This window comes from Bison bison, unplaced genomic scaffold (genome assembly GCF_000754665.1).
Source record: "Bison bison bison isolate TAMUID 2011002044 unplaced genomic scaffold, Bison_UMD1.0 scf7180017864491, whole genome shotgun sequence".
Lineage (NCBI taxonomy): Eukaryota > Metazoa > Chordata > Mammalia > Artiodactyla > Bovidae > Bison > Bison bison.
In genome coordinates this window covers 23,321,272-23,335,666 of record NW_011495050.1, presented here as the reverse complement: position 1 = coordinate 23,335,666, position 14,395 = coordinate 23,321,272, and the positions used below count along the sequence as shown (strand labels likewise).

The window sequence follows — 14,395 nt, the reverse complement described above, 5'->3', positions numbered from 1 at the left end:
TGAAAAGACCATCTTTCAAACAATCAAAATAAGGAAAAAAGGAATGGGGAAAAATCTCAAATGAAAACAACTAGTGTATCAAAATAGCCAATCAGGTGGAGCCGAGACGGTAGAGCAGGAGGACACAGTTTCCCCCTCCTCCCATGTAGGGCATCCACCAGGCACTGGTGGGGGACTTCGGACACCCAAGGAGAGGGAAGGAAGCCCCATGCGACCAGGTATGACATTGGGGGAAAGGAAAAGTGGAGGTTGAGACGTGACCGGCATCCCTGAGGGGTTGCTGGGAGAGGGGAGGGGTTCGCACTATCAGAGGGGCCCTAGAGTAATGAAAATAAAAACAAAAATAAACATATGGGACCGAATTAAACTTAAAAGCTTTTGCACAGCAAAGGAAACCATAAACAAGACAACTTAAGAAATAATTTCTCCCATTCTCCTTCATAATGGGAGAAAATACTTGCCAACGAAGCAACAAAGGATTAATCTCCGTATTATAAAAACAGCTCTTGCAGCTAAAAAGAAAAACCAAAAAACCCAAACATCCAATCAAAAAATGGGCAGACCTAAATACATATTTCTCCAGTGAAGAAATACAGACGGCCAACAAACACATGAAAAGATTTCAGTATCACTAATTATTAGAGAAATGCAAATCAAAACTACAATGAGGTATCACTTCATACCAGTCAGAATGGTCAACATCAAAAAAAACCTATAAACAGGGAGTTTCCTGGTGGTCCAGTGGATAAGACCCTGTGCTCCGAACATAGAGGGCCTGGGTTTGATCCCTGGTCAGGGAACTAGATCCCACATGCCACAACTAAGACCCAGGGCAACTGTAAAATAAATAAAAAAATTTTTTAAATCTACAAACAATAAATGCTGGAGTGGGTGTGGAGAAAAGAAAACCCTCTTGCACTGTTGGTGGGAATGTAAATTGATACAGCCACTGTGGAGAACAGTATGGAGGCTCCTTAAAAAACTAAAAATAGAACTACCATATGGCCCAGCAATCCCACTAATGGGTACGTACCCTGAGAAAACCATAATTCAAAAAGACCCAGCTATCCCAATATTCACTCCAGCACTATTCACAATAGCCAGGAAATAGGAGAACCTAAATGTCCATCGACAGATGAATGGATAAAGAAGATGTACATATATACAATGGAATATTACTCAGCCACAGAAAGGAATGAAATTGGGTCATTTGTAGAGATGTGGATGGACTGAGTCTGTCACACAGTAAAGTCAGAAAGAGAAAAACAAATATTGTATACTAATACATGTATGTGGAATCCAGAAAAATGATACAGATGAAACTACTTGCAGGGCAGGAATAGAGACACAGATCTAGACAATGGACAAGTAGACACAGGACGAGAAAGAGAGGGCAGGATAAACTGGGAGGTTAGGACTGCACATATGCATGCCCACATGTAAAACAGCTAGCGGGAACCTGCTTAGAGTACAGGGAACTTAGCTCTGTGCTCTCTGATGACCTTGATGGGTGGGACGGGCATGGGGGAGGGAGGTCCAAGAGTTAGGGGTCATATGTATACATATAGCTGTTGCACAGCAGAAACTAATACAACATTTTAAAGCTATTTTACTCCAATAATAAAAAAAAGAAGAAATAGAGCAAGGCCTTCAGAGTTTTAAGGGAACATTATTTTCAATCCAGAATTTTATACCTGATCAACCAACAGTAAAGAAAGAATAAAGACATGGTCAGATATACAAGGTCTGAAAAAACTGCTAATGTCTGGAAGCTCCTAGAAGACAGGATGCATCAAAATAGGGAAGTAAAACACAAAAGACAAGATTCAGGAAACATAGGACACATTACAGAAGAGAGAGAAAGGAAATTCCCAAGATGATGTTGGGGAATGGAAGGTCTGCAAAGGACAGCTTGTTCAAGACTCTAGAAAGTAACTGTTCAGATTAGAAGCAAATAGAGGGCTCAATAAAGTATTAGGCAAGTAAAAAGTATGATGCTAAACAATTATTTGTATTTGAACATACAGAGAGGTCTTTACAACCTCTGCAGAGAGTATAGGGACGGAGCATTTGACAACAAGTCAGCGATGGGTACATAGAGAAGTTAACAGCAACAAACAACAGTAAGAAAAGCTGTGACAACTACTAGTTCCAGAAATCACAAAAACAAAAAATAAGTAATCATAATGTATTATGATGCTTACATAGTCCTAACTGAACACTGAGAAGGATTTTTTTTAGAACTGTGCTTTAATTATACGAGGAAAATGAGAGATAACAAGTAATCAGTTCTAAAGAATTTCAGTTTGTGATCAATAATTTTATCTAAAATATGTTTTCTTAATAAAATGAATTTACTTTTCAAGAAGTAAAAGAACAAGGATAAATTTTAAAATTCTCTTTACTGGTTTTAAGCTTAGTTTATAAAGATCTCTACCAATTCTTCCAAACACATGTGGCCATTTAAAATTTGTTTTTAAATACTTAAAGAACTTTTCATGATAACTGATGTTATTTTTGTGGCCCTTGGAGTAGCAAACAAGCAGCAGCAATAATTATCAGCAAAGAAACCAAACACTAAACAAAACAATAACAAAGTACCTGGCCAAAATATTTTAGTAGCAGTAGTAGAGATAAAAGTAGTAGCTTTAATAAAAATGGAAGCTAAACTATTGAGCATACTATGTGTGATAAGTTGTTCTAAGTGTGAAGATACATATTTTTTTATTCCATCCCCCTAACAACTCTATGAAGCAAGATCTATCACTATCCCCTTTTTATAGACAGTGAAATTGAACCAGAGACATTAAATAACCTGGCCAATGACAGTAAATTGGGAACAGAATCAGGATTTTAGTCAAAGCAGTCCATAATTTAACCAATTTGATATAATTGAAGCTTCTGGACTGACTTGGACTGATTCTGATGCTGTTCTATTTCATCATCAGTTTAAAAGATTCTCGAGAGAGACTGATTTGAAATTCCTTGGGCTTCCCTGGTGGCTTAGACGGTAAGTACCAGAGGCAGACCTGGGTTTGATCCCTGGATTGGGAAGATCCCCTGGAGGAGGGCAAGGCAGTGCACTCCAAAATTCTTGCCTGGAGAATACCTCTGGACAAAGGAGCCTGGCAGGCTACAGTCTGTGGGGTTCCCAAGAGTGGGACACAACTGAGCAGCTAACACAGCGAGGAAATGGAGGATTCTGGAGAATGCTCACCTGAAGGCTATACCACATATGGATTTTTCCAAGCACCCTGCATTTCTCCTGATACCCATGCTGAGAATTACGGTGTCAGTAAATCACACTGGAGGGCACATGGCATTCCTCAGACACTAAGGACCATAGCACGACAAGTTTAGAGTTCAGATCATAAAGAAATCACCAAAAAGTCCTCTCTTCTGAAGACAGAAGCTCGAAAACATGGTCAAAAGCCAGTTAATAGGCAAAACCTTTTTCTCTGAATCACTACTGAATTAATATGAAATAAAATGACACCTCTGAAAGTGAAAATAAAAGGCCTACTACACGCATCAAAGTGAAAAACTCTCAAGCAAACCTAACATCAAGAAGTATCCAATTTTGGCTCAACACTTTACTTAACATTCTTCGACATCTGTTCGGCTTCTTGTATTCTACTTAAATTAACATTGCAATCGACATGGGAAACACCTGAGCTCCAGTACAAAGCAATTCTTATAAACTCCTAATCAATTTTTTAATCTATTTAAAAAAGGACCATTTGACAATGTGCACTCACTGCCTTCTCTTATAAGTTCAACTTATTAATACCATCTATCCCACTGTTAGATAATCATCCAGTGTACCATGCGTGCAGTGTTTGCCTTGTTATTTAATTTAGAATCAGCAAGCACTGATTTTTATGGTGTCAATATTCATATATAACTTCCTATCTAACATTTTAATAAGACATACAAGATAACTTAAAACTAGTATTTTAAAAGTCAATGATTAATTAGGGTTTAAGAACTATACAGGCACATAGTTTATTGCATAATTAATAAATTACCAAAATGCATGCTCACACCTTGAATGCTACAGATATATTAGTATAATCTGAATGAGAATAAGAAAAAGTCCTGTATGCCTTCAATTTATAGAGACAACCTATGTCCCACTGTCTGCTGACTTGGTCAGAAATAAATGCAAACTTTATGATTATGTTTGACTTTTATAAAAAATAAAATATCACTTTAATGACAATTTGGCTGGGAAGATTAAAAAGACACATAGCTATGAGACTTAAACCTGAACATGTAATCCAATTTTAAGCCAATTTTCAAGAGACCCCCAAAGGTATGAATAGTACAAAGACAAATACTATGTAAGATTCTGAGCCTTCAATATGAATAAGAGTTCCTGAGAGGACAAGACTACTGATTTTAAGATTTGGTAACAATGAATGGCAATGTAGAAATATACTCTTACTATAGAAGGACTCCAGATCCACTCTGCATATCCTGTTCTTGTAAGCTTTTTGTCTGTGCATGTATATATATTTATTTATATTCAGAGCACAAGTGATAAAATGACCTCGAGATAGAAACTGCTGCCTGAGAACATAAAAATAAAGCAAAGTGTATGAATACTGCTCATAGTGTGTGACTCTGTCAAGACGATTTTTTCTTATAATTTCAATAAAACAACAAAAAATAACATAATAGTTTCATCTAAAAATATCAGCTTAGTCCCAGAGATAAATGCTTATTTGAAAATTAGAGAAACATTAAATCTGATGTGATTTTTAAATCTATCCATATTATTTTGGAAGCCTTCCCTTCAAACGGTGAAACCTAATACCCCACACCTTGAATGTGCACTATACTGTATAACACATACCTAAAACAATAGGATGGCTTCCGATGGGGCAGCGAGCAGAAGCTGGACACGCTCAAGAGAGTATTATTTAGTAACAGCATGGAAAGTGACAAACTTTTAGCTCTTATATTTTGGACACTGATTCATCCAATTAGATCTTATATTAAAAAGTCATTGTATATGGTAAGAGATAAGAGTCCAACTTCACACTTTTACATATGGCTATTCAGCTGTCCCTCAGACATATATTTAACTTATATGCAGAGTGTATCATGAGAAATGCTGGGCCAGATGAAGCATAAGCTGGAATCAAGATTGCTGGGAGAAATATCAATAACCTCAGATATGCAGATGACACCACCCTTACCGCAGAAAGCAAAGAAGAACTAAAGATGAAAGTGAAAGAGGAGGGTGAAAAAGTTGGCTTAAAGCTCAACATTCAGAAAACTAAGATCATGGCATCTGGTCCCATCACTTCATGGCAAATAGATGGGGAAACAGTGTCAGACTTTATTTTGGGGGGCTCCAAAATCACTGCACATGCTGACTGCAGCCATGAAATTAAAAGACACTTACTCCTTGGAAGGAAAGTTATGACCAACCTAGACAGCATATTAAAAAGCAGAGAGACATTACTTTGTCAACAAAGGTCCGTCTAGTCAAGGCTATGGTTTTTCCAGTAGTCACGTATGGATGTGAGGGTTGGACCATAAGAAAGCTGAGCACTGAAGAACTGATGCTTTTGAACTGTGGTGTTGGAGAAGACTCTTGAGAGTCCCCTGGACTGCAAGGAGAACCAACCAGTTCATCCTAAAGGAAATCAGTCCTGAATATTCATTGGAAGGACTGATGCCGAAGCTAAAACTTCAATATTTTGGGCCACCTGATGCGAAGAACTGACTCATTTGAAAAGACCCTGATGCTGGGACAGACTGAAGGCAGGAGGAGAAGGGGACGACAGAGGATGAGATGGTTGGATGGCATCATTGACTCAATGAACATAAGTTTGAGTAAACTCTGGGAGCTGGTGATGGACAGGGAGGCCTGGCATGTTGCAGTCCAAGGGGTCACAAAGAGTCAGACACGACTGAGCAACTGAACTGAACTGACTGACTGACTGATTCAGCTGTCCCAGCACCATCCATTAAAAAAACTGTTCTTTTTCCATTGAATGGTCTCCATACCTTAGTTGAGAATTAATTGGCCATAGATAACATGATTTATTTCTGGACTCTCAATTGTTCTGGACTTTCTATTCCATTGATTTTTATATCAATCCTTATGCCAGTACCACACTGATTTAATTACTGTAGGTTTGTATTATATTCTGAAATTGGAAAGTGAATCCTCCAACTTTGTTCTTCCTTTTCAGTATTATTTTAGCTACTTGGGGCCCCCTTTTCCATATGAGTTTGAAGATAGGCTTTTCCTTTTTGCAAAAAAAAGATCATAAAGATTGGATGAATATGTGAGTCACTTTGAGAAGTACTGCCATTTATACAATATTAAGTCTTCCAATTCATGAACATGGGATATCTCTTCAGTGATTTAGGTATTCTTTAATTTTTTTCAGCAATGTGTTGTATTTTTCACTGTATAATAACTTTTTATATCCATTATAAATAATAATAATAATAACAACTTTTTTATCCATTCTCTTGGATGCTATTGTAAATGCAACCGTTTTCTTAAGTACCCTTTTGCATTGTTCATTGCTAGTGGATTAAAATATAACTGATTTTTATATGCTGATCTTGTAGTAAACTTGCTTATTAACTCTAGAAGATTTAGATATTTTGAACAGATAACATTTAAGAAGGTGCTCTACCTTGAGGAGACCAAAAGAAAGGCAAGCCTCTGTGTCAGTCCCATAGGGAACTGCCGGATAGTTCAAAATGGAGAAGCACACATTTCTGAGAATAAGGTTATTACTCCTCTTCCCTGCCCCCAACCTCCATTGTCCCAACAGCTGCCACTGAGCTAAAAAGTCAGGGATGGCAGGCATCCAAAAACGCAAAAATGCCATATCACTTTCTTACGAAAACTTAACATTCTTAAACTTCTTCATTAAGCACTCCCCTGGTTGTTTTAAGTTTTTTATTAGATTGCAGATCTAAAAGACTGATCTGTCAGTTTCTGCTAACATAATGGTTTCTTCATTTTATTTGTTAAAAGAAACTACTGGGAAAACTCCACTATTCTCCATGATCAGAAGCTTCTTTTAACAAATATAATGTGGTGGAATTGACAGAGTACAACTCTTGAGACTATGTCATAAAAGGCATTGAGATGTCCCCTTTGTTCTCTCTCTCAGTTGCCAGACTGTGAAGACTCTCAAATAGACCTATGGAGAGTCCCACACGGCAAGTTGCTGAATCAGTCTGCCAACAGTCATACGAGTGAGCTACCTTGGAACTGAAGTCCTTGTCAAGCCTTCAGATGACTATAGCTCTGACCAACATTTAACCGCAACCTCAGAAGAGACTCTGAGTAAAGTCATCCAATTAAGTCACTCCTGAAAAAATGATCTATAGATATCAAAAAATAATAAATGTGTATTTATTATTGCCGCTAGGTTTGGGCAGTATATGATATTTATACTGCCTCTAGGTTTGGGCAGTATATGATATTTAAAGCTGAGGCCTGAAAGATGAGAAGCTAGTCATCCAATGAGTTCTAAGGAAGAAGAGTGTTTCAAGCAGAGGGAATGGCAAATGCAAAGACCCTGCATAAGGAAAGGTCACTGACATGTTAAAAAAAAAAAAACAAAAACTTGAAAGAAGATCAATGTTCAGGAGCTCAGTGAAGAAGAGAAAAATAGGAAGAAAAGAGATCACCAAAATGGCAGAAAGTAACTGAAGTGACTGTAACGAAGTCTTTAAAACAGTGAAAACCGCTAAGTTCTAGGGTAATCAAAGGTACCTTACTCATAAAAAAAATGGAAATCAATCTATAATTAAGTACCGGCAGATAAGAGCCAAGCAATAATAGTCACTAGTCCAATGACGGCTAGGCAGTTTTAGTCCAAAACTCACGACAGGCTTAAATAAAGTGAAGGAAAGCCACTGGTACCACCCCAGAGGGGCAAAAACTAGACTTTTTAGAGAACATAATCTTATTGAAAAGTATATAACTCTGATAAGCCAGTGGTGTTTATTTTTAGAAGTACTAATAAATATTGGATTGAAAACTGAGCATAAAGTCTTAATGAAGAGGCCTAAAAGAAAAGAAAAAAAAAAACCCTAGTTTTATTCTTGGGTTTCTCACTAGTTATGTCAACTTTGGTAAATAACTTCACTCCTAATTTAATTTCACTTAACTACAAAATAAAATAAATAATATATACATGTCCAGTCTTACCTTTTTTAAGATCAAATAAAATGAGAAAAATGTTTTGAAACTACAAAAAACTATATATATATACAAATCTGATCGTTTGCAGAGAGAAACCAAAAAAACTAACTGTATCTATTATCACATGGGAACCCAGGGTGGAAACTGTAACCCTTTGAGAGCATGAACCAAGATCTTTACATCATCCCATATTACTTACAGAAACAACACTTTTATAAGAATGCTATTTCTAAATTCTGAATGCTAAAATCATTGGCAAAAATTTACATCTAGAATGCAAGCTTAAAGCATCTGTCTCACCAGGCAGTCCATAGCTACTGCCAAAGGAATAACTGATGCAGCTGAATATCTAAAGAAAATGATTACAAATGAGTTCTGAGGCTTCCCTGGTGGCTCAGTGGTAAAGAATCTACCTGCCCACACAGGAGACCCGGGTTCAATCCCTGATCCGAGAAGATCCCACATTCCATGGAGCAACCAAGCCAGTGTGCCACAACTACTGAGCCTGTGCTCCAGAGTCCAGGAATCACAACTACTGAGCCCTCTTGCCGTAACTACCAAAGCTTGCGCACCCTAGAGCCCATGCTCTGCAAAAAGAGAAGCCAATTCAATGAGAAGTCTGGTCACTGAAGCTAGAGCCCACATAGCAACGAAGACCCAGTACAGCCAATTAAAAAAAAAAAAAAAATCAGCTCTGAAAAGATGCACACTTGTCCTTGTTTTGGCATACCATATGGCACAAAGTTTAATAACAGGTGAAAAGGGTAAAAGAATTTCAAAAGAAATGCCAATTAGATAACCAGTCTCTGAAATTAAAAATAAATTTGAGGGCTTCCTGGTGGTCCAGTGGTTAAGAATCTGCCTGCCAGTGCAGGGGACACAGGTTCAATCTGGGGTCAGGGAGGACCCCACATGCCGCAGGGCAGCTAAGCCCACGCACCACAACTACTGAAGCCTGCACCCTAGAGCCTGTGCTCTGCAAGAAAAGCCACCACAGTGAGAAGCCCAGGCACCACGACTAGAGCACCCCCTCTCGCCACAACTGGAGAAGGCCAACAGGCAGAAACGAAGAACCAGAGCAGCCAAAAAACAAATAAATAATTTTTAGGGTAAATTTGAATCAGCAAAATTTGTGTACAAAAACCCTAAGATTAATTAAAAAACCTTTGGGAAAATACAGATGATGTTACCAAAGACTTCAATCATCATAAACATAAAATATCTGTGTTTTCAGATTTAATGACTAACTGAATACCCAAGAAGTATTCATCTCTATATCCTAACCAGAAAAAAAAAACTACATAATTTGAAACAAGGAAACAAACCATTAGTGAATCACAGAAACAGTAGACACTATTAAACGTGATATAAAGATATAACCTTTTACTTTATTAAAATGCACTGATGCACTAATTTAAAGTAAATGGAATAAGCTGGTCCTTTTATGTCCCTCCTGCTTTCTCTAATAACCCATCTTCTGCTGTGGCATCAACCCATTGATGATCAGTTAAAAGCAAGTTCCAGAAAATATGACATCAGTTCAGTTCAGTCGCTCAGTTATGTCCGACTCTTTGTGACCCCATGGACCACGCCAGGCCTCCCTGTCCGTCACCAATTCCCGGAGTCTACTCAAACTCATCTCCATTGAGTCGGTGATGCCATCCAACCAAATTGACCAAATTCAAGAAAACATTTATTCAACAAACAAGAGAGGTAATATCAACTAGACAACAGATACTGTATAAGCTTACTATATTAACCTTACATTCCCCATTAGTCACTAATGCTTAGCTACCAGAAAAGAGTAGTGAACGTTTAACAAAAACAAAATATATTTTGAGATTTAATGAACAAATATACTTCACTTGTATAATAAGACAGAAAGTGCTATTGATATATTTAAAGAAAAGAAAAAAATGAAATTATAGAAAAAATCCTCAGAAGAAAAAGATTAATTTTTTTAGAGTAATTACTAACCGAATTTTCTTCCTCCTCTTCCAGTTCTCGCTGCTGTTCTTCATGTCTTTTAGCTTTGATCTCCATTGCTTCTGTGATCAGGTCTCTTAAAATCGATACAGGTTTTGCATTCTTAATAAAAGGGTGCTAGAAAAGTAAAATTCAATGGTATAAATTCAAATGGCTTCTCTGAATTATGTCTTAAAAACATTACAACAATATATAAATGTGAACCAGGATAACAGGCTTCAATGATTGGTTCTTTATCCAGAATTAAATAGATAGGTTAAGAACAGAGGATATTTCAGCTGCTTTAGAAATAAAGATTTTACTTTTTAGGTTTACTTGTTTTTAAAAAACCACTGCAGAACACAAAAACAAATGTAATCCTGTTGATGAAAATACATCACTGTTAGAGATATAATTTTCCAAAGGAAGTATAGATTATGTAGTCAAAAGCCAAATTTTTTTTTAAAGATTGGTGTATGTGTGTGCTTAGTCACTCAGTCGCGTCCGACTCTGCAACCCCATGGACTGCAGCTTGCCAGGCTCCTCTGTTCATGGGATTCTCCAGGCAAGAATACTGGAGTGGGTTGCCATTCCCTTCTCCAGGGGATCATTCCAACCCAGAGATTGAACCCAGGTCTCCTGCATTGCAGGCAGATTCTTTACTGTGTGAGCCACCAGGGAAGCCCAAAGATCAGTGATTATATTATATATAAAAGTAAAATTATTTTGATATTGTTACAAATTTTAATTAATCTTAACAAGCCAACAGCTAAAGTCAGTAGTCAAAAGGAAGACAACTATTTTTTTTTACTTCTTTTACATATTTTCTATTTATTATATATTTAATAATGTAATCATTTCCAAGGGAAAAGTAAAAAACAGTAATAAAAGAAAAATATTTTTCAAAAAATAAGTACTACTTAATTTCTATACTATATATAAAGTAACTTTTCACTTCTTTTTTTTTTGTATCATCCTGATGTAGCTAAAACATCTGAGTTTGCAATAATCCTGATAAGAGGAAATAGAACAATCAGGAAATACCTGGGTGTTGGAGGACTTTGTAATTCAAAAGGGGGAACATGAGAGAATGTAGAGGGAAAGGTTAAAAGTTTAATTTGGAATAGATAGATAACTGTATTTTTTTTGAGGATTTAAAAAAAAACGTATTTATAATTAATTGGTGATCGATGTCAGACAAACCGTAAGTATTTCACTGAATTAGTATTTTGAATCAGCAATACAGCTTCAAAATGTAATTTTCTTAATTACATGTCAGTAGATAAGAGTCAGATCAAAGTCATCTGAGTTATTTTAATAAAGATTAATACAACACAAAAATATTTTTAAAGGTAAAACAATTTTTAGTGCTAAAGAAGAAATTTACTGACATTTGTAGGAGGCTTTAAAATGGTGAAGGTATCATTTGGGAAAACTAAGAGTAAGAATTTTACCTGAATACAGAAGTTCTAGGATAGATGAGACAGAACTAATAAATTCTTTTATAGCAGTTATAGACTGATCACCAGATAATTAAGTTCTATCAACATACCTATGGTGGAGACTCCTAGTCACTCACCAAAACAGAGTTGGGACTGGACCTATGGCTGCCCAGCTACATCTGCCTCTCTCAGACTCCCTTTCAGTTGGTTGTGATTATGGACTAAGTTCTCACCAATGCAATACCGATATTTCACTGGTACTGAATTAAATACCAGTGTCTGTGTTGTGTTCCACCCCTCTGATCTGGACCTCAGAACACTGAGAGAGGGCACTCTTCTGTGATTTCTTCTCTTTCTGCCATGTTGGGAAACAGACAAAGACTGTCCTAAAGGATGATGGAGAGCGAGAAGGAAGAAATCCCAGTCCTGCTATCAAAATTTCTGAGTAACACTGGTAAAGAGGCTGCAAAAATTAGTAATAACTGAATATATGCTCTGTACCCTTAAAGAACTTATTATCCAGAATAAGGAATAAAAAATAAACGCATAAAAAAATTACAGTGTGACATACAAGTTACATTCATGATGATCTAGCACAGTCTATATGATTAAGCGATATAAAAGTAAATGAGTAGGTGAAGTAATATCAGGTGTCTCACAGAGAAGAAACAGACTGTTTCAGGGAGAAGGAAAAGTATGTGCGACACGAACAAACACAAAGAAAGATAGGAGATGGATGTGAAACACTGTAGGAAGAGCTGTTGAGCCAAAACAGAAACACGGCTTACAAAAATGGTGTCCCAAGAGTTTAGATACAGGTAACAGTGGGGCAAGAGGGATAAATACTCAGAATGAGATACCGGAATTTTGCCTGACAGCCCCTTTAATTACACAGATGAGAGAATAGTGTAAGGAAAAGAATGTGATACCACAATCTTGCAATAGAGTTTAGGAATGAAGTAAGATGGGGAGAAACTGTAAAACAGGTGTAAATTATTAAGAGTTAAAAAAAAAAATAGCTGCCACAATCAAGAGGAAGTACTGAATCTGGTGGAAAAACTCTTAAGAAGGATTGAGAGACTATGTATTAACAGAAGTGAAGGAAGACCAACACGGCAAAAACTGAGAACCAGTAGAAGTGTACCTCTTTACAAAGGCAAAAAAATATCAAATAGTATTTATGCTTTATCTTTTCAGGAAAAATTATGAGCCAAATTCCAAGCCACAGTTTTATCTTTAAGAAATGCCAAAGTACACATCCATTCTATTGCAAACTTACTTTCATGCAGTTCATTGTGAACTGACCACACAGTGTTACACTAACATTAGTCTACAGAGCTTAACATTCCTAATCTCAAAATCTCAGTATGTCTTACTTCATTTGTACTCATTTTTTCCCTACATAATCACTACAGGCATGATTCTGACCAACAAAGGGGAACTGGCTAATAAAGTTAAAAGAGTACTTTAAGAACAAGGCCATAATATTTGAGCATTCTTGATGGAAGGCATCACTGACTCAATGGACATGACTCTGGGTAAACTCCGGGAGTTGGTGATGGACAGGGAGGCCCGGCGTGCTGCAGTTCATGGGGTCGAAGAGAGTCAGACACGACTGAGCAACTGAACTGAACTGATCATCACAAGAAAAGTTTTATCAGACACATTGGCAGATTTTTTAAGAATACTTGAAAGCTTTTTACAAGTAGCTGGTAGTAAAATTTTAAAATTCAAAGCAACATAAAAAAGAACAGAACAACAACAAAAACCAGAGAAGACAAGGTGGCAAAACTGAAACATGACACGTGACTGAAACGTTGCTGTACAAACCAATGCAAATAAATGTGCTGAGTTTCCATTACAGCAGTATCTTAGTTAAGTACTAAAACACACTGAGTTCATAAGATAACTTCAACTACATGCTTTCTATATGAGATATATTTAACAAAATAAATCCAAATTATGTTTCTAGCAGGGGATACTAAAAAGAACTTGGGTTAAAAGTCAAGGACAGGCAACGAAATATCAAACATAAAACAATGTCGACAGAAAACCAGGAGAAAGAACTCAATTTGACTAAGGAAACTGAAACAAAATCCGTCTTCCATAAGAGCTTCATCCCGAAGAAGCAAGACGAAGTCATACGGAAGCGTCTCCTAATCGATGGAGATGGAGCTGGAGATGATCGGAGAATTAATCTGCTGGTGAAAAGTTTCATTAAATGGTGCAACTCAGGATCTCAGGAAGAGGGGTATTTCATGTTGCTGCCGTTTCTATACTAATGTCCTGCTGTGATTTTTTTTTTAGGCCATACATATAGTGCTGTCAGTTTTTCATATTTTCACTCATTAACAGAGTCCAGAGTAGGTTTTTCTGGCCTTCCCTTCAGAGGCTACTTTTGTGTTTATTAAAATGTGCAGAAGGTGCAGTGATAAGAATTGAGGGTTAAATTCAGACTTATTACTTTGGTCCCTTTTAAAAGCAGATAAATGTGTAGTAAGACAAAATACTTAAATGAAATTTTCTCTATTTTTTAAAAATGCACTAATAAAGTTGCTGCAAGCTTTTATATATTTGATAAATTTCTAACTTAAAGAGTTTTTTCATCATTTGAATTAGCTTTTCACATAGATAAATAATTAGAGTGAAAAAATTGAGAACAGAATTGTGATAATAAAAACCATCTTAAAACATTTTAAAAAGGCTATTAAGCAAAATTCAACAAATAGTTGTTTGAATTAAACTTACATTGCTAACAACTACAGTCCCATCTTTACATTTGTAACTAATACAGTTT

The 14,395-nt window shown here is 36.6% G+C and overlaps 1 protein-coding gene across 1 annotated transcript in view; it reads right to left on the bottom strand.

The window, feature by feature from the left end:
• STK3 (serine/threonine kinase 3) overlaps nt 1-14,395 on the bottom strand; it is a 305,086-nt gene that overhangs the window by 121,546 nt on the left and 169,145 nt on the right. The window contains exon 9 of the mRNA XM_010863559.1: nt 10,169-10,294. Coding sequence (XP_010861861.1) covers nt 10,169-10,294 — 126 coding nt within the window. The remainder of the gene's footprint in view (nt 1-10,168; nt 10,295-14,395) is intronic.